Below are 24002 nucleotides of genomic sequence, written 5' to 3' on the forward strand. Positions count from 1 at the left end.
GAAGGTTCAGATGTTGCCAGTGCCTCTGTAAACCTCAGGTTTCACATGTGGGAAATACCTTAAAATTGCTCTTAAAACTGATGAAATGTCTATTCCCACATTATGTTTGGTACATGGGCATATAATAAATATGTTCTTTCCTTTTCTAATTGCCCTTTCATTTCTTTCATCATTTTCTCAGCCCGTCCTTCCAAAAATGCCTCTGCTGTCTTGATATCCTTTTGAGAAACATTGCCAGAACTAAGGTGCAAAGTGGCTTCCTTGACTGTAAGATTTGGCTTTTTCCATGAATCAAGGTCATGAGAGTCAGTGTCTAGTGTTTTCCCAGCTATGCCCTGGGGCCAAGTCTGGGCCTAGATCTAGGACAGGGCTGTAATCCTGATATCTCCTGGGATTTCAGCCTTTTAGTGGCCTTAGTATGTAAAACGCTTAGTGTGTATTTAGCAACACCTAAATACACAACAGGCACACAAAGAAAGAGATTCTTTCCCCCTCTTTGCAGGCCGCATCATATTTTTCTACATCCCAGGGCCTAGCACCTAGTAGATTCCGTAACATATATTGCTTTGAACGGTTAGGGTGAATTTGACCTTCTCGGTGGAGTTTAATACCTCCGTTTCCTAGGATGGGTTAATAAACAATATAGGTTGAGTTTGGGGTGCAAACAGCTGAAACCACTGGCTGCATTTTATGGTCTAGAGCAGCAACCTGCAGACACCTAGTTCAAAGAGAAAATTCCTTCCAACATTAATAATCAAAAGGGACCAGAAATATCGCTCTCCAAAAGACGCCGCAAAAGACAGCGCTGCAGCCAACCGGTTCCTGTTCGGGCGCAATCTCGAAGGGCGGCGAGGCCAGAGTCGTAGAGCAGTAAAAAAGCAGCCACCTTGTGACGTCAAATCAGCGGACTCTCGCCGCGGCTTGAGGCCGGTTCCGCTTCCCCGGCTTTCTGGGCGCGGGAGTACGTGAGCGCGGCGGCGTTCTGCGCGTGCTCCGCAGAGAAACGCGAGAAGGTTGGGTCCAGCTCGCGAAGGAGATGCGTGATTGGCTGAAGCCGTGCTGGGGGGTTCCCCAGCCCTTTCGGCAGGGGTAAAACAATAAGAGGGGGCGGTGGCAAAGGGGGCGGGACGTCCGTGTTCCTTGTCGCTCGCCGTAGCGCCTGGCGCCCGGGAAGAGGTGGTTGTAAGGGAAACGAGCTCGCGGCTCTCCGGCTTCCGAGGCTTGAGGTTTGTCGGAGGGAGGGGGCGGCGAGCGAGAAGAATCCGCTGCAGCCGGTCCTCGGCGACTCTCCTGTTGACCTCCGCGCGACGTACCCGCCGCCGCTGTTGGTTGGAGGTGTGTACGGGGGCCGAGAAGGGAGGTCGGTGTGGTGGTCGGAAGGGGACATTCCCTTCGCGCGCCGCGGCTCGAGGCAACCGTCCTGTGCGTGAGCCGTAGTGTCGGAGGTGTCGCGGCAGAGAGAGACATTGTTCTTGCCGGCTGCCTGCGCTGCCGTGTGTGCGTGAAAGAAGCCAAACCTTTCCTCTCAGGTGAGGGGTGGGAGACCGCGTGGGAAGGGAGGTGACCGGCGCGCGTTGTGCGGATGGAGGGCCCGGAGGGCACAGGTGGGGCCCGGATTTGTTGGAGATGGGGTGGCGAGCTGGGAACAGGGACGCAGCAGCTCCCAGAGGCGCGCTGGTGGAGGCCAATACGAGACGTGGAGGAGTAGGCTTTCTGGAGAGGATGTTTTAGGGTGGGGTGCCCACCAGCCTTGTCTCCGAGGGGTTTGCGTCTCTTATTCCCCGGTTCTAAGGGAGCCGGGAGGCCGTCGCCGCCCCGCCCGTGGGGGAGGGGAAAAGAGGCTGTGTCGGCGGAGGCAGAAGCGACGCAGATGCGAAAGTAGCGGCCTCCGGGCACCATTTCTGTGCATCGAAACAGAATCCGGGTTTGAAGGCAGCCGCCGCTTTGCTTACCCAGCACCTAGTGTTCCTCGGTCTTTGACCCCCCTTCGGGTTTATCCCTAACGTGTTCAGAAACCCGGGCTGTATATAACGTACACCTTTTCTTGCTCTTTTTACGCAGACAATCCTGTATTGACCCAGGAATAGAAAAGATGTTTCAGTGCTTTGGGAAATGGGTTTCTTCCTATTCCCCCACTTTTGGGGGGGGGGGTGCGGGAAGAATATAAGCTTCCCTAGATTGTGTTGATTTTTGTTAGCCGTATCTGATCGAATTTTATCTGCGTCTTTAAAAGCAGATTTCTTAAGATGGCTCTGTGCCGATTTGGAGTGAATATAGATTTGCATTTACAGTTTTCCGCATAGATGAATTTTTCCCCCCAAGGCACACCTAATTTCTTAACAGATTTTTTTTTGAGGGTAGGTGCTTTTGCTTTAAAAAAACAACAACAAAACTCGTGCACCAAAGCTGCAATGATAGCAAAGTTGACCCCGCTCCCCCCAAGTTAAGATTTCAACTTGGGTTAAAATACTGTTTTTAGGTTCAAGGCTCCACACACTGTGCTAGTCCTCTAAGTGTTAGGATTGCCCGTACCTGGATCCGTGAACCCTCAACTGCAGTTAGGCAGCCCCGTATGTTAGAGGGAAAGAAGATGGGAATTCCTTGTCTAGCTCCATATTTGGCAGTTAATATAGCCTTAGGCATGTGAACAAAGTTTCTGAGTAAACACTTGGCCCTGTTAGTATCCAGTGGTCCTTTTGATGTCCAAAATTCCTGGTTTTAAAAGATACACGGTATGATTAGTTTGAACTTCTTAGAACTGGATCATGTGTAGTTTCTTGGTGATACTACCTTCCTGTTTTCTTAAATTTGGGGAATTAGTCCTGTGTATTCCTGTGTTATGATTTAGTCTCTAGAGGCTGTTTAATTCTGAAAGGCTATCAAGGAATTGGGAGGATAAGGACCTCCAATGGATTGCTTATTAAGAGTTATGGTTCAGGTTTTTTAAATATTTGGGGTTGAAATATTAGTGGTGAACAAGTCTGAGTAGAACCAAAATATTTGTGGGGATCAGAAGTAAAAGAAAAGAGAAGGAAAAAAGTCTTTATTTTTTTTTTTAATTCCCCCCCACCGGAAAAAAGTCTTTAAATAATTTGATATTCTAATTTAGTGTTTATTAGTAGTTTCTTTTTTTTAGTTCTTTTTTTTATGTTATGTTAATCACCATACATTAATTACATCATTAGTTTTTGATGCAGTGCTCCTAGTAGTTTGATTCTTGAGTTTCAGTAATATTGGTACTGTTGGTAGCAGGAAATACTCTATCCATATTTTACTTATGAGAGATCAAAAATAAAAAATTCTATATCAGTTGCTGAAAATCTGTAAATACTAATGGTGTGTTTAGATTCTTACCAGCTTTCATATCCTGCAAAATTATTGCTATTGATTACCCATTATCAGGATTGAACATTAATTCTCTCTTAGGTTACTTTAAGACTTCCACATTTTACGCTGAATTGATACAGAAGTGGAGAATGACCCCTTTTCAAGGCTGGGTTTGATAGGTACAAACTTAAGGGTTGCTTCTGAATTTAATTTCAGTAGAATTTGACAAACATGACTTAGTTACTCTATATTGATAGATGCTTGTTTAAGAGCTGCTAGGACAAATTGGTTCTTAACCCAGAACTCTGGACTGGCTTCAGAAGCAATAGAATCAGTTTCTTGACGGCTATTCATATCCTGTTTATTCATATCTTTTAAATTCTAGATAGTTTACCTTATTTTGGTACATCATTGTAGATATTTTGGGATGACTCTTGGATTTTTTTTTTTGTATTATGTTACTGCCATCTCTTTTTTCGCTCCTCCCAACAGTATCAAATAAGCTAGCAGTTGGACTTCAAAAGATTTTTATGTTCTTGTGTCCATACCTGTTCTTCTAAAGTAGTTGTTCTTTAACCAGGTGTAATGAAAATATCACTAGAGACAGGAGACCTGATTTCAAATCCTCTCTCCTAACTATAACTGAGGGACCTTGTAAACTGCTTTCTTTAGGCTCTCTAACCATCAGTTTCCTTTTCTCTAAATGAAGTTAAATATCCTGTCTATTTCAAGGAGATAAAGGAACCTGTAGGTTACTTGTTAAACTTTAAAGGTTAACATAAATATATGCTTTTATTTTCATGACACAGCTGTCCTTTTCCTAATGCTTGGTCAATTTTAAGAGTTTCTGAACTTCAAAATTTGCCTCCTTCACTTTGGGGTCTGAGAAAAGAAAAGGCTTACTTTTATTTATTTCTACCACTGGTACTTCATTGTTGGGGGCGACTGGCTGGCTCAGTCGGTAGAACATGGTACTCCTGATCTCACAGTTGTGAATTCCAGCCCCATGTTGGGTGTAGGGATTACTTAAAAATAAAAAAATCTTAAAAAGGTTCTTTGCTGTTTGGATTGGTAAAGACGTCTGGAGTTTCAGAAAGTTCCAGTTTTAATATGTGGTTAGGTGTTGAGATTGGGAATAGTCCATGGCTCAGTGAGAAAGGTCCTGGGCCTGACTAGTGTGACCCCAGCTCTGAGTAAGGGGCTCTAGAGGGGAAAAGGAGTTAAGTATACAATGCGAGAGATAAGCTGTGTCCTAGCATAGACATAGCCTTTGGTAACATAGTTTCTTTCTTGTAAAGAACTGCATCCTGTTACTAGAGATCTTATTCTTTTTATAGAAATCAAGATACAGTACATGTAACTTTACAGTGCTGAAACAGTATTTTTGTAGATTGAAAATTTTTTGTAATTTTCTTTTGGTTTCCTGATTTTTTTTTTTTTTAATAAGATGACATAGTGTCTAAGCTTCTTAGCAATTTTCGTTTTGGCTGTTTTTTCCAAGCATTGAAATGGCCATCCAAATGTGACATGAAATTTCATGTCAGTAGTTTGCAGTGAGTAGAAGTCTAGTCCCGTTTCCTGCGCGCCCCCCCCCCCATACTTGACCAAAGATGCTGCAGTTATCCCTCTTTATAAACGGTGGTCAGGACACTCCAGGCTCCTCAAAGAGTGAATTTTTGACTGTGCATTTCGAGGCTTATATATTGTGGTTGCAGCCAGGTGTTTGAAGTTAACAGTAATAGATTTTATGATTTATGTAGATCTAGCCATTTTATCACTGTATGGAGAAGTTCCTTTAATGAGAATGGAGATGCCATTTCAGAGATCCCTGAGATTAAAGAGAACTGATGGAATACATTTTTTTGCTTGTATTACCATGTCTTTTCTATTGTAATCTGCTCTGAAAACTATTTTGCTAGAGTAGATCTAAAAAATTAATTTCATTTTCTTGCCCAAGTGCATGCATAGCCTTTACATTATTGAAATCATACTTTATTTGTAAATTTTATACAGTGTGCAGTATTTTCTTCGATGGTTTTACTGTCTTTGACAGTATTTTAATGACTATATGAATTGGTGCTTTATATTATAGTCAGCGTTCAATTTATTATATTTTTGTTTCTAAGACCGTTAATATCAGGTTACCAAAAAGTAGTATTATATCAAGTGAGCGTATCAAGTGTTTTTTAAATCAGCTTTTGCAAGCCTTGGAGAGTGCACCTTAGGATCCTAGGCAATAAGTTTTTTTTTCTTTTTTTTTTCAGTAAGTTTTTCTTTATTACTCATTCTGTATGTAACTGCTCAATTTTAATTCCAGCATGGTATTAGTCTGTTTTCCCCATCTCAGCCTCCTCAATCCTATCTTCAATTAGTTGGTAATATTTAAGCACACTTAAACTTCAACCATGAATTGTCATTAATGTAGGCATAATGTCAGGGATTGCTTGTTTTAGTAGTAGTGGTGAATGAATTCTCACACTCTTGGCCTTTATTCTAGAGACATGTTTTCTTTTCTTTTTTAAGTTTAATTCTTTTAGTAATCTCTACACCTGTGTAGGCTCACACTCACAACTCCCAGATTAAGAGTTGCTTGCTCTACCGACTGAGCCAGCCAGATACCCCTAGAGCTATGTTTTCTAACCAGTAACATGTATCTGTTAGGTCATCAGAAATTAAATGAAAATTTTAAAATAGGATTTAATGTCTTACCGGTGGTGTTAAGAATTGGTATATAGCTTGTATCCCCCCCCCGCCTGCACCCCCCACCCATGAGTGTGTGTGTATGTGTTTTTTAATCATGCTTTTTCCAAAGATGGGCTTTGTAAATTATTTTACAATTTGATTATTACTTTTGTGGACAGTAGTTCTTGTCCACATTTATAACTTTAATCTTATTTCCCCCTATTTTAAATGAGTGAATAATTTGGTATTTTATAGCTTTCCATTTTCCTGTTGATGGACATTTAGACTGCTTGATTTTCTTTTGTAGCAATGAACAACTTTGAATATTCATCTCTGTGCAGTTGTATGTGTATTTCTTTGTAATGTATCTTAGAAGTGGAATTACTGGTTATATGCATTCAATTTTAATTAATTTTATTAAAACTGCCAAACTACATCTTCAGAAGGTTGTAACAGTTTATATTTTCACCATCACTGTGGAAGAGCCCATTTCCCCACATTCAGCAATACTGGATATTACCAATAATTTTCATTTTTGTTAATTTTATAGGTGAAAGGTGTCGACATTGAATAAATTGCCTTTTTTTGAACTGGATATTCTCAATTTCAGGGTACCATGGTTACCCTTACGTTGCGTTAAGGGATTCTCCATAAATGTTCATGAAATGATTGACATAATGAAGCATAATTGTATTGCTAAATTTAAGATTTGAGGAATAATTTACCAACAGTAGAGGCCACTCTTTATGCGCAGTTTAATGACTTTAGACAGACATACAGTCATGAAACCACCACCACGATCAAGTTCTCTCCTATTCCTTTATATTCATTTCTGCCTCCAGCCTCTGATCTGTTTTAACCCTATAGTTTTGCATTTTACAGAATGCCCTATCAGTAGAATCATGTAATACCAACTTCTTTAGCTTTCAGTAATGCTTTTTTTTTTTTTTAACTTATTATTTTTTTTTTTCCCCCTGAATACAAGTCCTTTATCATATATTATTCTACAGATCCTTTTTTCAGACTGTGGCTTGTCTTCATTTTCTAAATGGTGACTTTAAGTGAAGTGAAGGGTTTTACATTTTGTGGAGGTCCAATTTGTAGGGTTTTTTTTTAATTTTTTTTGTGTCTTATTAAAATCTTAACATAAGTTTACGAAAGTTTTCTTCTAGAAGCCTAGAGTTTTAGGTTTTACATTTATGTCTGTGGTCCATTTCAACGTAATTTTTGTACATGGGTCCCAAGTATGAGTCAGACTTCCTTTTGTTTTTAATGTGTGGATGTCAGGTTGTCCCCAAATCATTTTGTTGGAAAGATAAAATTACCTTGGTACCTTTGAAAAGAAATTGACTGTATTGTGTGGGTCTGTTGTAATGCTAATTTTGGGGGTGGAATTTCTAAAATTTCCTAAAGTTCTAAAATTAGAGCTTTAAGTTCTGATTTTAAAGTTCTAAAAGTTCTTAAAATTATTTGTGCCAAAACTGCTATATTTGATTTGTTTGGACCTTTAACCTCAAAAGTCTCTAACTTCATATTACAGGAGTAGTACGTATTCTTGTAGATGACTGTGTACGAATATACATTTACGTATAAATAAGCACAGGAGTGTAGATGATTAACTTTTTAAGATTTTATTTATTCATTTGAGAGAGTGAGAGCACAAACAGGGGAGAGGGAGAAGCAGACTCCCAGCTGAGCTGGGAGCCCAATGTGGGGCTCGATCCCAGGACCCGGAGATCATGACCTGAGCCGAGGGCAGACGTGTAACTATCCGAGCCACCCAGGCGCGCCAGTGATTGACTTTAAAGATATCTTGCAATTGTGTGCTTAATGTGTTTAAGCTATTCATTAACATTCTTCCATAGTTTTATTTATTAACTGTTGAAATATCTTTGTATTTTAGTTGTTGCTTCTCTTAGGGCTTTAGTATCAGAATCATTCAACAGATTTTTTAATCCTGTTATATGCACAGCAGTGGTGGATGCTGCAAAGATTATGTCTCTTGAGCACCTTGCAGGAAGCATAACGCTGCCAGGCTTATGCTTAGCATTAGCGTAGAGGTCTTCCCAATAGGAGAGGGATGTGCCTGTGCTCGTGTACATGTATTATTAGGATTAAGTGCATTAATAAAGAGATCTATGATACTAAGAGGAAGAAATGGTTAATCCTGCCTGATGGACCCTAGATAGGAAAGCCAGAGGTAGAATTGGAATGAGATCTTTTTTTTTTTTTAAAGATTTTATTTATTTATTTGACAGAGAAAGACACAGCGAGAGAGGGAACACAAACCGGGAGTGGGAGAGGGAGAAGCAGACTCCCTGCCGAGCAGGGAGCCCGATGCGGGGCTCGGTCCCAGGACTCCAGGATCATGACCTGAGCCGAAGGCAGTCGCTTAACCAACTGAGCCACCCAGGCGCCCCGAGATCTTTTTTTTTAAGATTTTATTTATTTGACAGAGAGACAGTGAGAGAGGGAACACAAGCAGGGGGAGTGGGAGAGGGAGAAGCAGGCCTCCTGCCAAGCAGGGAGCCTGATGCGGGGCTGGATCCCAGGACCCTGGAATCATGACCTGAGCTGAAGGCAGACGCTTAACGACTGAGCCACCCAGGTGCCCCTGGAATGAGATCTTGAGCAGGTTTTTGAAGAGTGAATAGGGGAAGAATTTGGTGGCATGAGGTTTTGAGGAGATGGTCATCCCCTAAAATTTTCTCTTTTAGCTTTAGCTTGAGATACTAACTTCTCATTTTCTGCATGTCTAATTTCTATGCCTGTTCCAGTTTTCAAATGGTATATTCTTTGTGATAGGGCTGTAGGATTTCTAACATAATTGTGTTTAGGAATTTTGTTTCCCACTGGACTTTAGTCAGTGGAGCAGCAGATCAAGTCCTTCATGTTCACCATTGTTTTTCCTTGCATAGTTTTTGATACATGTATAGTAGACATTCATTAAATGTTGGAAGAATTTGTGTTTTCCCACCTATTCACCCTCTTAGGTTGAATGAAATAAGACAGTCGCCTAAAGAATGAAAATCGCAGGTTCAGGGAATGATGGTGAGTGGCATAGTGTTCTTCGAACACAGAATTTGTTACAGAGGTGAAAAGTATAATGGGAGATAAATTTGCAAAGTTTGCCAGGACCATGAATGTCAGACTGGATTTCTGTGGAGTGCCTTATACTTCAAATTAAATTCAGGTGTTTGGATTTTACTGTATTTAATGTATGCTGCACATGATAAAGAAGCTTGGAAGATTTGAGGAAGATGTAGAGTGTAAATTCAGTGGGAGTGGAAAGAATGGGACAAATTCCGAGAGACTTTTGAGTCGGCAGGATTTCACAGTTTGAAGCTTAAAGAAGGAAAGTCACTTAGGACTGAGCATTCTAGCCAGGAGGATGGTGGCATCATTAACAGAAATAAGGAAAACATTTTGAGGGATGCATATATTGGTAACCTATGAGGGCATGTGTGGTTATTCAGCATGGGGTTAAAATGTAAAAATTGAGTTCATGGTAGACTAGATTTACATTTAGGTAGATATGAGAGCTAAAGCCATTAGACTCTGAAATTGCCAGGTTAGAAGACAGAACTTTGAGAACTTCTGCATTTTGATGAGAAGGGAAGTTGCCTTATCCGTAGAAACCTAGAAGCATTAGGAGGAGGTTATCAGCAATGCTAGTGCAGACAAGTGGAAGACTGAGCAGAGGTCATTGGATTTTTAAGAATTGTGACTCTGCAGCTTTCTGTGCTGATAGTGCTCTCACAAACGTGAACGTTCCTAAAACCCGCCGGACTTTGCAAGACGTGTGGCAAGCACCAACCCCACAAAGTTACACAGTACAAGAAAGGCAAAGATTCTCTTTATGCCCAGGGAAAGCAGCATTATGACAAGAAGCAGCGTGGCTGTGGTGGGCAGACTAAAATTTTCCGTAAAAAGGCTAAAACTACAAAGAAGAGTGTGCTGAGGGCTTGAATGTGTTGAGCCCGATTGCAGATATAAGAGAATGATGGCTATTAAGAGATGCAAGCATTTTGAACGGGGAGGACATAAGAGAAAGGGCCAAGTGATCCAGTTCTAAGCTTCATACTTTGTTATATTAGGAAGACAATAAATTCTAGAGGTTATGTTCACTTCATTTGGTTGCAGTTGGCCTTTTTTTTTTTTTTTTTTTTTTTTAAGAATTTTATTTTTTTATTTATTTGACAGCACAAGCAGGCAGAGAAGCAGGCTCCCTGCTGAGCAAGGAGCCAGATGGTGGGGCTCGATCCCAGGGCCCAGGACCCTGGGAACATGACCTGAGCCAAGGCATTTGCTTAACCAGCTGAGCCACCCAGGCGCCCTGCAGTTGGTCTTTTAAGGTGGAAATAAAGTAGTGCCATCAATTAAAAAAAACATTGTGACTTTCCAGAGAATTATATTTAAGGGAGAGCTCAGATCCTCAAATCCTCTCAGATTTGAGAGGAGAGTTGAGGAAGACTAATGCAGTTAGTAATTTAGGGAACAATATGATTAATAAAGTGCCATGATAAAAACTCAAAGTACTTTGAGAATTCAGAGGAAAGATAATAGTTTATAGAAGAATCAGGAAAGATTTTCAGGGGTACAATATCTATTCCCAAAAAATGCATAGGATTTCAGTCATTAGGGATGGGAAGGTATGGAATGAGTATTGGAGTAGGAATCAAAGGTCTTAGTTCTTGTTTAATAGACTTTTAGAATCCTAATGTTGGGACAACCTAATCTAATGTTGTTAGACATAGATTATTTTACTATATTCCTGCTAAATTGTTGTCAGTCTCTGAAATAAATACTTACAGTGACTGGCTATTTATGAAGTAGCTCTATTCTGGTTAATCTTGTATTATGTTGAACCTAAATCTACCTTCCTGTAATTTCCATTTACTGTTCAATCAGTATTTAACTTTTACAGAGTAGAATTGTCAGCTCATTTTAGACATTACATTTATGTTGTAGCCTGAGATTGTATGCTTTGTGAGCAGCTCCATTGTACTAGTTAGTGATTCACCAAACTTACTTTTAACCAGAAAGTAAGCAAAAAACCTAAGTACTTAACTAAAACCTGAAGTTTTAGTCAAGGAAGGAACCAAAAATTCCTTTAGTTGATAACTTTTTTTTTTTTAAGTATTTTGAAATTGAAGAAATCGAAGTATATTGTAGGATGAAGCCCAGTGTGACTTTCTTTTCTTTCTTGTGTATATGTGTTACTTTCCTTTTTCTCCTCCACTTCCCTCTCAATGATATTAAGGAATTCAGAAAAGATAGTGGCAATTGATAGCAATATCCCATGAGAGCTGGAGTAGCTATATTTCAGGAATTAGTCTAGGCAAATGGAGAGGAATCATTTTAAGAAACAAGAATGAATAAAAGGATATTTATTGATGAAGATACACAATATATGGGGATTTTAAGTGGGATAAGATTTCTGAAGTAGTTGAGGCTCTCAATAGTGAGGGAAACTAGATATAATCATGTTGGTATCTGGATGAATTAAAAGGACCGATTGTTTTTAATTAATAAGGAAAATAAATTTTACAGTATGCATCCCAGTGTGACAGAAATCTCCACATTTTCAAGTGTTCATGGGAAAAGTGGGGTTTAATACATGTAATTTTACCTTAATTAAGAAGACGTTAGATGATTGTTCGTATCTTTGAAGGTGCTAGAGCTAACAACCAACTGAAGATTCTTTTTGTACATAAGTATCCTTTAATCTTGGCTGTCTTTGTTGAATCTATAGTCTTGTAGGTTTGACCAGAGATCACATCTCAATTTGTAAATTAGAAAATTAAGATCCAAAAAGGCCATAACTTTTTCATGGTCTTAGTTAAAATCTTTGTCCCATGTTCTGTGTGGTTTTTTAAAATAATTTTTGAAAAAGAAATGGGGGGGCACCTGGGTGACTCAGTCGGTTACGCGTCTGCCCTCAGCTCAGGTCATGATCCCAGAATCCTGGGATCGAGCCCCACATCGGGCTTTGGACTCCTTGCTCAGCTGGGAGCCTGCTTCTCCCTCTGCCCCTCCCCCCTCTTGTGCTCTCTCTCGCTCTCTCAAAAAAAAAAAATTTTTTTTAGGGGTGCCTGGGTGGCTCAGTTAGGCATCTGCCTATCTGCTCAGGTCGTGATCCCAGAGTCCTGGGATTGGAGTCCCAGGAATGGAGCCGGTGTCTGGCTCCCTGCTGAGCAGGGAGCCTGCTTTTCCCTCTGCGTCTCCCTCCTCTCGTGCTCTCTCTCTCAAATAAATAAAATCTTAAAAAAAGAAAAAAAGGAATTAAAAAAAGAAATGGAAGGATCCAAATCCCAGAAATTGCTTACCTAAGAGTTGGGTACTTCGCTGTGAATAATAAAAACAGCATAATTGTTCTTGTAATCACATTTATTCTGAAGGTATAATTTGGCTCTTTTGTTTTTCCTCTTGACCAGATTTTTGTATACATTGGCTGTGCATGAATTATAAATGCAAACTGTGTATTACTCAATTTTCCAAGTCTTAACTTCCTACAGCTACCCAAACTACCTGTTGGTGGTTCATTTATAATTAAATTCTAATGCTTCTTTGATGCATTCCTTATGTATTGCACTGTTAATTTTCCTACTCTAGGGGAGAAAATGGGAAGATGGGCAAGATGGCAGTTGTTTGTGTAGAACAAATAAATTAGTGTGTCATTAAAAAATAGTAAGTCAGTGAGGTTACTTTTTTCCCTTTTGTCCCTAATATCTTTATCTTCTGGTTGATATGGTTAATTTCCACCAATTATATTTTAGCCCACTAAATTCTTTTTTTTTTTTTTTTTTTTTTTTTTAATGAGAGAGACAGAGAGCACATGAGAGGGGGGAGGGTCAGAGGGAGAAGCAGACTCCCTGCCGAGCAGGGAGCCCGATGCGGGACTCGATCCCGGGACTCCAGGATCATGACCTGAGCCGAAGGCAGCCGCCCAACCGACTGAGCCACCCAGGCGCCCCCACTAAATTCTTTTTTTTAAGATTTTTTTTATTTATTCATTTGAGACAGGCAGAGAGAACATGAGCAGAGGGTGGGGCAAAGGGAGGGGAGAAGCAGATTACCCACTAAGACAGGACCAACTCTGGGGGCTCAATCCCAGGATACAGATCATGACCTGAGCCCAAGGCAGACGCTTAACTATCTGCGCACCCAGGCGCCCCTAGCCCACTAAATTCTGACTCACTTTAAATCAGAGTTAATAGTGAAGAAGTAACTGCTTTGTAAGTTATATTTAAGTATAAATTGTAGCACCATTCTACAGGTAACTTCTTTTTGTTTTATCATTCCCTGTGGAGGGAAGCCTCCCTACAGCTAAAGATGGACTCTGCCTAGCCTCTGTATAGCTCTTTGTTTAGGCTTTTAACAGATTAGCATTGTCTTACCTCATCCACCATTTGAGGTTCACTTTTCAAGTTACCTCCCCTGAATAATTCAATTTATTGAATAATAATCTCTTGAAGTTGCCTTCACTGTGTGTTTACCTTGCCTGTCTATCTGATCTGTATTGATGATGTGACCACGATACTTTCGTGATTGTATATATAGATGGCGGGCATTTGAAAGCCTCTCAAACTTTGTTACAATAACTCTTTAGTATATTTTGACCTTTCTTTGATATTGATATATGTATTCAGTACTTTTTTTTAACTTTACTGTTACATGTATGTGACAAAAATGGTAGGTAAATATATCCTTTATAAATGTGATGAAAGATTTGGGATAAATGACAAGAGTGTCATTGTAGAAAATCTGGAAATATGGAAGAGAAAGAAGAAAAACATGGGAATCTCCAAATCCATAAACAGTCCCTAATAGCATTTCTATTATTCATCATTTGAACAAAACTATTTTGTACATAGCTATTTTATTTAGAGGGTAAGTGAGCATCTTCCCACATCTTAGTATTATTTTAGCATCAGTTACAGTATTTAAGTATGTATTAATTTTCACATTTTAGTTATTTTATAAAATTTTATTAGATAAGTCTACTGTTCTTCACACTGCCCCATCATTCAAAATAAAAATACTATGTTGCTTAGCTTTGTTACTTTATTTTATTTATTTATTTATTTTTTAAAGATTTTATTTATTTGACAGAGAGAGACACAAGCGGGGGGGGAGGGGGGGAGAAGCAGGCTTCCCGCGGAGCAGGGAGCCCGATGTGGGGCTTGATCCCAGGACCCTGAGATCATGACCCGAGCCAAAGGCATCGATGCCCAATGACTGAGCCACCCAGGCACCTGCTTTGTTACTTTAAATGTAGCAAATGGGGGGCACCTGGGTGGCTCAGTCGTTAAGCGTCTGCCTTCGACTCAAGTCATGATCTCGGGGTCCTGGGATCGAGTCGCGTTGGGCTCCCTGCTCAGTGGTAAGCCTGCTTCTCCCTTTCTCACTCTTGTGTTCCCTCTCTCACTGTCTCTCTCTGTCAAATAAATAAGTAAAATCTTAAAAAAATAAAAAATAAAATAAATGTAGCAAATGAGAATTCGTTTATGCATTAGGATTTGTTAGTCCTTATTGGAAGTTTTTAAGTTTGGGGGGAAACTAATGACACCTGAAATGACACTATCTGACTCTACTTTGTGAATTAAATTTTTCTTTCTTTTTTTTTTTTTTTTTAAAGAGTTGGTATAATTGTAGGTGGTATAGAATTCGAGGTAGAACAAAGACTGAAGAGCAGACTGGCAGGATTCTAGGCCGGGTTTACTCTGACCTTAGAGTTAAGGCAGCAATGGCTGAGTAAGAGGGAGTAAAGAGAAGATGAGTCCCACTGTTTGGGGTTTTTTTTCTTTTTTTTTTTCTTTCCCGAAGTTTATTCTTGAATGTACAACAGGCTCCTAGACACACTCATTCTAGCTATAGGTAGCAGCAGATGTTAATGGCAGAGAATCCAGGTGTTTTAAACAGCAGTGTAAGTAAGGGTTACCATCTCCTAATGGAGACACAAGTAACTGCTTACTTTTTGCCAGATTTCTCAATTCTGCCTGTGGCCCGGGGACCCTTCCCTATAACCTTCACTTTAGCTCCTCCAGCTTCTTGTCGTTTTGTTTCTGTTGGAAAGCTTTATCTTCCTCTTCCATCTCCTTGAACTGCTTCAAAGGCTTCTTTCCACTGCCTCATCCCCAGACCCTGCCACTGGAAGCAGTGAATTAACCATTTTTGAAAGCAGGTGAGGCGTTATTGAAAATTTTAAACAGATTTGTGGGTTTTGTATACTGTTTCAGGACAGTTGTAAAAGCAGAGAAAACCTAATAGAGCCTTATGTAAAAGTTGAATTGGGAGTCACTGGGGTTGTATAGAGCTAGTCTTGACTGTAGGCTCTGCCATGGTTTATTTATTTATAAAGATTTTATTTATTTATATGAGAGAGGGAGAGAGAGAGAAAGAGCACGAGTGGGGGTGGGGGCAGAGGGAGAGGGACAAGCGGACTCCCCGCTGAGTGTGGAGCCCCACTCGATTCCGGGACCCTGAGATCATAACCTCAGCTGAAGTCAGACGATCAGCTGAGCCACCCAGGTGCCCCTCCTGATTTTTATTTAAAAATACTGTCACAATTGTAATGATTATGGCAGCTTATCTTTCGCTATAAATTTTTTTTTTAAAGATTTTATTTACTTGAGAGAATGAGAGAGAGAAAGCACATGAGAAGGGGGAGGGTCAGAGGGAGAAGCAGACCCCCTGCTGAGCAGGGAGCCGGATGCAGGACTCGATCCTGGGACTCCAGGATCATGACCTGAGCCGAAGGCAGTCACTTAACCAACTGAGCCACCCAGGCGCCCTAAAATTTTTTGTTTAAAGGAAACCTAGGGGCACCTGGGTGACTCAGTCGGTTAAGTGTGACTCTAGGTTTTGGCCCAGGTTATGATCTCAGAGTTGTGAGATTGAGCCCTTTGTCCTCTGCACTGGGCGTGGAGCCTGTTTAGGATTCTCTCTCTCCTCCCCCCTCCCCCCCCCCCCCCCCCCCCCCCCCCCCCCCGCCAAAAAGAAAGAGAGATTCATTTGTTAAGCAGGAATTTAAACTGTATCCCAGTTTGCCCAGTAAATACAGATGCTGTGGGGGTTTGTTTTTTTTTTAGTACTTTATTTATTTAAAAGATTTTATTTATTTAACAGAGACACAGTGAGAGAGGGAACACAAGCAGGGGGAGTGGGAGAGGGAGAAGCAGGCTTCCCGCAGAGCAGGGAGCCCGATGTGGGGCTGGATCCCAGGACCCTGGGATCATGACCTGAGCTGAAGGCAGATGCTTAATGACTGAGCCACCCAGGTGCCCTTTTTTCAGTACTTTAAAGTGTAATAGGAAAGGGTATTTGATTATAAATATATATTTAAACAAGTAATATTTAACTTCCTCTTTTTTTTCTCCCTGTTCTCCAATTCCTAATGTTATAATTTTGACTGATGGGGGCTATAACCGTATATAAGTCATTTACTTTAAATGATTGTGTTTCTATTTGTATTTTGTATTTGTTTTTCTCATTTTTAATCCCCCTCCCTGTCAGCATAGACCCCTCCCCCTGCCCTGTGTATTTGTTTCTCTTGATTTATCTTTGAGATTTCAGCTTAGCAGTACTTTATTATAGTGCCTAACCCCTTCTGTTTCCTATGTGCTTGTTTATAATCCATGACAGATTATAAACTTTTAAGTTTTTATTTTAATTCCAGTTAAATATATTTAAATATTAACTGGAATTAAAATATACAGTATTGTATTAGTTTCAGGTGTACAGCATACTGATTTAGCACTTCCATACATCATATTGATCACCTATTTAAGCCACCCCCCCGCCCACCTCCCCCCTGGTAACGATAGTTTGTTCTCTGGAGTTAAGGGTCTGTTTCTTGATTTGTCTCTTATTTTTTTTTCCTTTTGCTTGTTTGTTTTGTTTCTTAAATTCCACCAGATTATAAGCTTCTTGAGGGTAAAGTCTTAATCTTGTTCACCCACTGGGCTGTCCCCTTTATTAAAGAGCACCTAGCAATGCAGTTAGATGCTTATTACTTAATTAATGGAAAGAATTTTTTTACATATAACAAATGTAAAAAAATACTATTCTCTGAGTACTCAGGTTATTGCTGGTTTTTAATGGTAATTATCATTTTGAAGCAGTGAAATAATTCTAAGGAGAGCGAATGCAAAGAAGATACTAGTCAGTACTTTCCCATAATAAGTCTAATCTTCTGGTCCTGACTTGTGCTTTCTGCCTAGTTTTCAAAAAATCAACCATTGGAATCCACGGACCTAGATTATAGTCCCCAGAGGAAAGAGGTACTGTGAATGGAAAAGACTTGGTTATGGTGTTCATACTGTGAGGCAGCACGCTACTTTCTGGGGAATAAGAAAAAGAACTGTGTGGGGGTGGGTGGGGAGGCACTGAGGAATAGAGACGAAGAAGAACTGCAGATGTTGGAAGTTACCAGTAGTTGTTGAGAATTTATTATTTTGTTGTTGTTAATTGGTTTTCAATAAATGTATTAATTTTCTTTATTCCTTTTTGTATGGCTGAGAAAATTTACTTCCTGGAAGCTTACAAAGATGACTTTTTAATAGTTAATTGTTCTTGTGTTTGCTCCCTTAGCATTTGACATTGTGCAGCAAAGAAATGGTTATGGAGAAGCCCAGTCCGCTGCTTGTAGGGCGGGAGTTTGTGAGGCAATATTATACTTTGCTGAATAAAGCTCCAGAATATTTACACAGGTAAATTCTAAATGGATTATTTAGTATTTTTGTTTAGTTTTGTTTTCTTGAATAGGACTACATAGTATTTTGTCTTTCTTGCTTCATGTTCTGGTTGTTTCTTTGCAAACCATAACCAATATTTTAATTGTCTAATGGCTAAAATCATTTTTTCAAGTTTTTAAAAAAATGAGATCCACAGGGGTGCCTGGGTGGCTCAGTCAGTTAAGTGTCTGGCTCTTGATCTCAGCTCAGGCCTTGATCACAGGGCTGTGAGTTCAAGTCCTGTTTTAAGAAAAAAAAAAATGAAATCCACGGTAAAAAAAAAAAAAACAAAAAAAGTCTTCACATTATATCCCATTATATAACACATTCATATCTGTGTACACAATTATATCCTTCAGTATTTTGTATTTCATTTAAATAAAGCTTGGGCTTGACCAACTAATGGGTTCTAGTCTGCACTTTGAAATCATAGTCATTAGTTGACTTTTTTTTAAGTTCCTTATAGCAGTGTTAGAAAATGAATCATTTAAGTGATTATACTTGTGAAAATTTCTTCTCATTGATCTGCAAAATAGTATTTCTTGGTAAAACAGCAGTAGTAGCCTTGTTCACTATTTTGGCAGGAGTTGGACATCTGTTAGCTTATTTTTTCCAGAGGTTGAAATGAAATTGATTTGTATTGTGAGTAGTATTTATAATTTTTGTTCTTCCTGTGTTTTTTAGCAGGTGAAAGATAAATGATCCTTTTATAAGGATTAGGTTTTGCAAGTTTTTGTTGTAGAACACACCAGCCACGTGAGTTAAGGGATAAATCATTGCCACTTTATATGGGAAAAGCTGTTAAAAGGACTTATTTTCTTTTAGCTAGGTCCTCTTTATAAGTATGCGGGGCATTCTAAAGTTAGATTTTGCAATATGTCTTGTATTATTCCGTAAGACATTTTTCTATAACAAATACCCCTCCTCAAAAAAAAAAAAAAAGTGAATACCTGTACATTTTTCTAATTAGAGAAATAAAAGATATTCTTGCTGACAGTGTATGTAAAGGAGTTTGGGGTGGGGAGGGGAGAATGGAATTAATAGGGCCTTTCCTTGTCTGAAATTTAGTCTTTTTTAATGTAGGTATTAGCATGTTTTTGTGGGTTTTTGTTTTTTTTTATAGTGACAATAAGGCTCTCCACCATCATTTCAAAAAAAAACCCCCATAAACTTCTGTTTTATACTTAGCTTATATAACCAATTTACCTATTAATGAAAATCAGTTTGTAATTTTTCACTTGTTAACAAACTGTGATCAGTATCCTTATACATGCATCTTTGTGCACTTTTCTAGTTATTTTCTTAAGTTCCTAGAAGCAGAATTGTTAAAGGTGTAATTTTTTCTAAGGCTTTTCCTACACTTAACAGCCAAGTTGTCCTCCAGAAAAATGGTAGAAGTTTACATGTTTGCCAGTGGTACATGCGAGAAAATAGTGTAAACTTAAAAATACAGGTAGTAGTTAAAAACATGGACTGTGGAACTAGACTGTCTGGGTTTATGTCTTAGCTACCCCACTTGATTAGTGTGTGGCCTTAGGAGAGTTAATTTCTTCTGAACCTCAGTTTGCTCATTTATATAATAGTGCTTATTTCATGGGGTTGTTAGAGGAGGGGTAAATAAATTAATATATGTAATGCACTGAGAGCATTGCTTGGCATAGATGAAGTCTTAAATGTTTCGTTAACAATAGGAGCTGAGTTCTCTTTATGAAAATATTAATTTTGCATGTTTGATAACCTTAATTTAGAAAGATATTAATTCTAATTGCTTTAGGTAATGCCAGAGAAATACTAATTAATCATGTACTTAAGAGCAGTATAAAATATTAAGGAGATATCAGATACTGAAGTAATGTAGATTTTCTTATTTGGTCTCTGAATTATTTCAATGATTGTAAATCTAACTAAACTGCTTTAATCTAAGCTTTTGGAATTAGTAATCATTTGGAACTTTGAGTAGAATGTTAAACAGCAACTGATTCCCAAACAAATCTAGATATAACTGAGTTTTGTATCTAAAGGGAAAAACTGGGTCAGTTACCCCAGCATCAGTATTTAGAATGTATTTTGAATATCTCATTCTTCCACTTCAAAAAATAGATATGATAGGAATTAGATGAGAATTGCAAGTAATTGAGTGTATTTTCAGTGTGCCAGGCCTGAATCCTGTCGTTACTCATTTAATCCTTACAACAGCCCTGTGGATTAGTTACTGTTAATTGTGTTTGATAACCAAGGAAACTGAACTTAAGGACCATAAGTAACTTCATCAGAATTATACAGCTATTGAGTGACAAAGCCAGACATGCAAGCTAGGTCTGTTTTATACCAGAACTCTCCTGCTTCTTAGGCTTTTCTTGACAATTGAATGTTAATCAAATATCATTGACTTTATAGGTTTTATGGCAGGAATTCTTCCTATGTTCATGGTGGAGTAGATGCTAGTGGAAAGCCCCAGGAAGCTGTTTATGGCCAAAATGTAAGTATCAATTTCATACACATTTTAGATTTTTTTCCCTTTTTTTTTGTGTTAAGATAGTTGAAAATAGCCTTTTTGTGCGAATGGGTTTCTTCCTGAATGTGATCATTACTTGTAACTAGAAATTTATGTTACAGTAGTTGTTAAATGAGCTTTCAGTTCTTACAAATATCCATTTATAAGGGTGCTACACTGGATTGGATACAAAGAAGATAGGAAATTATCTATCCTTGATGTATTTTATACATGAAACAGTTGAGAACAATATATTAAGTTTATACAAACATGGGCTAAACCTTATGTTATAGGAGTGCACAGAAGTATATGTACTTTATGACATTATATAGGATATGGGACTTTAGTTAGATGCTGAATTACAGAATTTGGCCTTAGTGTACAAGAGGAAATTAAAAGCAGAAGAAATGGCACCAACAAACCGAGTAAAGTAAAATCAGCTGTGAGGTCAAGGAGTAGTCAACACCCTTTGTATGAATGATTAAAAACTTAATACAGAATACTGGGAGAGCGCTATATAAAGCCCGTATTATTGCTTAATATGAGATAGCCATAGTGATCTCTTGTATTGAGCTGTGACATGTTGAAAATGGTGGCTTAGGAACATCAACCTGGCAGTAATGCATATCATGGTGGAAGGGATTCAAATGAGGCAGAAAGATTATGTAGTTAATATTTTAGAGTTAGGAGGAAATCAGTGAAGCTCTATAGTATTAAGTAGTGAAGTATCACAACAGTTTGTATTTCTTCCTTCCTTTCTTCTATTAAAGGATATACACCACAAAGTATTATCTCTGAACTTCAGTGAATGTCATACTAAAATTCGTCATGTGGATGCTCATGCAACCTTGAGTGATGGAGTAGTTGTCCAGGTTATGGGTTTGCTATCTAATAGTGGACAGCCAGAGAGGAAGTTTATGCAAACCTTTGTTCTGGCTCCTGAAGTAAGTTTTCATTTGTATGATTTTATTTGATTGTTATTTGTTGCGTGAAGTGTCCAGAGTTTCTTCTTACAGGTTTGTATGTAGCTAAACTTGAGAACTTGGTATTGAACCCGTTGATAAACATTTGACTCTTGAGCAACATAGGGATTTGGAGCACTGACCTCCAGGGCAGTTGAAAATCCACATACAGCTTTTGACTTTTCAAAAACTTAACTCTACTAATAGCCTATCGTTGACCAAAAGCCATACTGATAGTATAAATAGTCGATTAACACATTTTATAGCTTATATGTATTCTGTAATTCTATATTGTATTCATACAATAAAGTAAGCTAGAGAAAGGAAAATGGTATTACATAAGAGAATACATTTACAGTTCTGTAACGTATTGAAAAAAGTCATGTGTAAGTGGACTCATGCAGTTCAAACTTGTGTTGTTCAAGGGTCAACTGTAATTTGAGCTTTGTTTGTGTATGCACTTTGCCTGTCTTTTTTGTTTTATTTTTTTCACTGCCTATTTAGAAGTTAAAGTCTACTGATAGGAATGTATCAATAGGTTTACTAAGATTACAAAAGTAATATAAAAAGTATCTTATTTAGTAAGTTATATGTTAAAATGGCAGTTTCATTTGTTAATTAGTCTTGGTTCTCTTCTGTTGAGTACCCATTTCTTGAGTTCCAATATTTGAATGACCTTCTATAGTGTACTTAATATATATAGCATGTTTAATTTTAGAAAATTATACTGAGTCTACATATTTCTGTAGTGTTAAAATAGATATTGCATATGCCATGTAATTTGTTCTTTTTATGCAGTGCCACATTTATGAGTATTTAATGGAATATTTGGATTTTGTTTTCCTGTAGGGATCTGTTCCAAATAAGTTTTATGTTCACAATGATATGTTTCGTTATGAAGATGAAGTATTTGGTGATTCTGAACCAGAGCTTGATGAAGGTGAGGTTAAGATAGAAGGCTTCTATCAGTATTCTTTAAGGACATGAAAAGTACGAAACTTAAAGAAATTTGCCTCTATTGTAACTGAGTCAAACCCCTTTTTCTCCTTTTTGTTAAAAAGAAATAGGTGTGTTTGTATGATATTATATAAAAATCAGACATAGAAAGTAAAACAAATTTCAGTCTCATCCTCTATATATAACCAAGAGTTTGGTGCCTATTATAGAATTTTGTTGTATCCCATCCTTAGGTATTTTTATAAAAATGGAATTATGCTGGTTCAAAGCTTGCTCTTTCCTATTTAATATATCTCTGTTGGCTGTCAATTTTTTGGCTGTATCATAATTATTGATCTTTCATTTATTATATTAGTTTTCATTATTGTACTATTGAATAGATGTGACATGGGAAACTGAGTTACAGCTTAAAATAATTTATTTCCTATCCTTTCCTTTTCTTACTACTAGATCATTTTTTAAAATAGGGACACCTGCATGGCTCAGTCAGTTAAGTGTCAGGCTCTTGATCTTGGCTTAGGTCTTGATCTCATGGTCATGAGTTTGAGCCCTGCGTTGGGCTCCACATTGGGCTCCACACTGGGTGTAGAGCCTACTTAAATAAATAAATAAAGGGACTCCTGGGTGGCTCAGTTGTTTAAGCGTCTGCCTTCAGCTCAGGTCATGATCCTGGGGTCCTGGGTTCAAGTCCTGCATCGAGCTCCTTGCTCAGCGGGAAGCCTGCCTCTCTGCCTGCCACTCTCGCTGCTTGTGTTTACTCTCTCGCTGCTTGTGTTTACTCTCTCGCTGCTTGTGTTTACTCTCTCGCATTCTCTCTTTCTCTCTCTGACAAAGAAGTAAAATCTTTTTTTTTTTTTTTTTTAAAGATTTTATTTATTTGCAAGAGAGAGAATGAGAGACAGAGAGCATGAGAGGGGGGAGGGTCAGAGGGAGAAGCAGACTCCCCACTGAGCAGGGAGCCCGATGCGGGACTCGATCCCGGGACTCCAGGATTATGACCTGAGCCGAAGGCAGTCGCTTAACCAACTGAGCCACCCAGGCGCCCCCAAATAAGTAAAATCTTTAAAAAATAAAAATACCAAACTTCATCTTGCTTGCTTTTCAGTTGTTAAGAGAACAGGGAATACTGCATTTGATTGCCTTTGTAAGATAAAGGTCAATTTTTATTTATTTATTTAAAAGATTTTATATATTTGAGAGAGAATGAGAGAGAGACAGCACATGAGAGGGGGGAGGGTCAGAGGGAGAAGCAGACTCCCTGCTGAGCAGGGAGCCCAATGTGGGACTCCATCCCGGGACTCCAGGATCATGATCTGAGCCGAAGGCAGTCCCTCAACCAACTGAGCCACCCAGGCGCCCGATAAAGGTCAATTTTTAAAACTATCCTTTCACTTCCTTAAACATTTAAAATATGCATATGAAATTGTTTGTTGAGTCTCTTAAAAAAGAAATGTGTGTTCTGTATTGTCAGAATCAGAAGATGAGGTAGAAGAGGAACAAGAAGAAAGGCAACCATCTCCAGAACCTGTGCAAGAAAATGCTGATAGTGGTTACTATGAAGCTCACCCTGTGGCGTAAGAATAGTGTTTGCAAGGCCAGATTTGGTCTAAGCTATAATGTAGTTGCTAGGTGGTTTTTGTTCCTAGGATTACTGTTAGAAGTAAATTTTTGATAAAGGTACCTGTCAGGCCAGTATTGGAGCACTATGTATAGTGCTCAAATATATATATAAAATATATATATTTTTATATATTATATATATATGCGCAAGAAATTTGGAGTTGTTTTATTTACATAAAAAATTGAACATGGTTTTGCCCAAAACAGTGTTTACTTACTGAT

General features: G+C 38.6%; 1 protein-coding gene and 1 pseudogene across 2 annotated transcripts in view; both read left to right on the forward strand.

Moving 5' to 3' along the window:
* Positions 1 to 1131: 1131 nt before the first annotated feature.
* Positions 1132 to 24002, forward strand: part of G3BP2 (G3BP stress granule assembly factor 2) — a 34798-nt gene continuing 11927 nt past the window's right edge. The window contains exons 1-6 of one of the 2 annotated variants that reach the window (XM_021702480.2): positions 1132 to 1335; positions 17605 to 17723; positions 20145 to 20226; positions 21012 to 21185; positions 22053 to 22143; positions 23632 to 23734. In XM_021702480.2, coding sequence (XP_021558155.1) covers positions 17629 to 17723; positions 20145 to 20226; positions 21012 to 21185; positions 22053 to 22143; positions 23632 to 23734 — 545 coding nt within the window. In that variant the 5' untranslated portion in view covers positions 1132 to 1335; positions 17605 to 17628. The remainder of the gene's footprint in view (positions 1336 to 17604; positions 17724 to 20144; positions 20227 to 21011; positions 21186 to 22052; positions 22144 to 23631; positions 23735 to 24002) is intronic. The other variant, XM_021702479.2, reaches the window with a different exon arrangement.
* On the forward strand, positions 9678 to 10084 carry LOC110591378 (annotated as a pseudogene).

Source organism: Neomonachus schauinslandi, chromosome 2 (assembly GCF_002201575.2).
Source record: "Neomonachus schauinslandi chromosome 2, ASM220157v2, whole genome shotgun sequence".
Taxonomy (NCBI): Eukaryota; Metazoa; Chordata; class Mammalia; order Carnivora; family Phocidae; genus Neomonachus; species Neomonachus schauinslandi.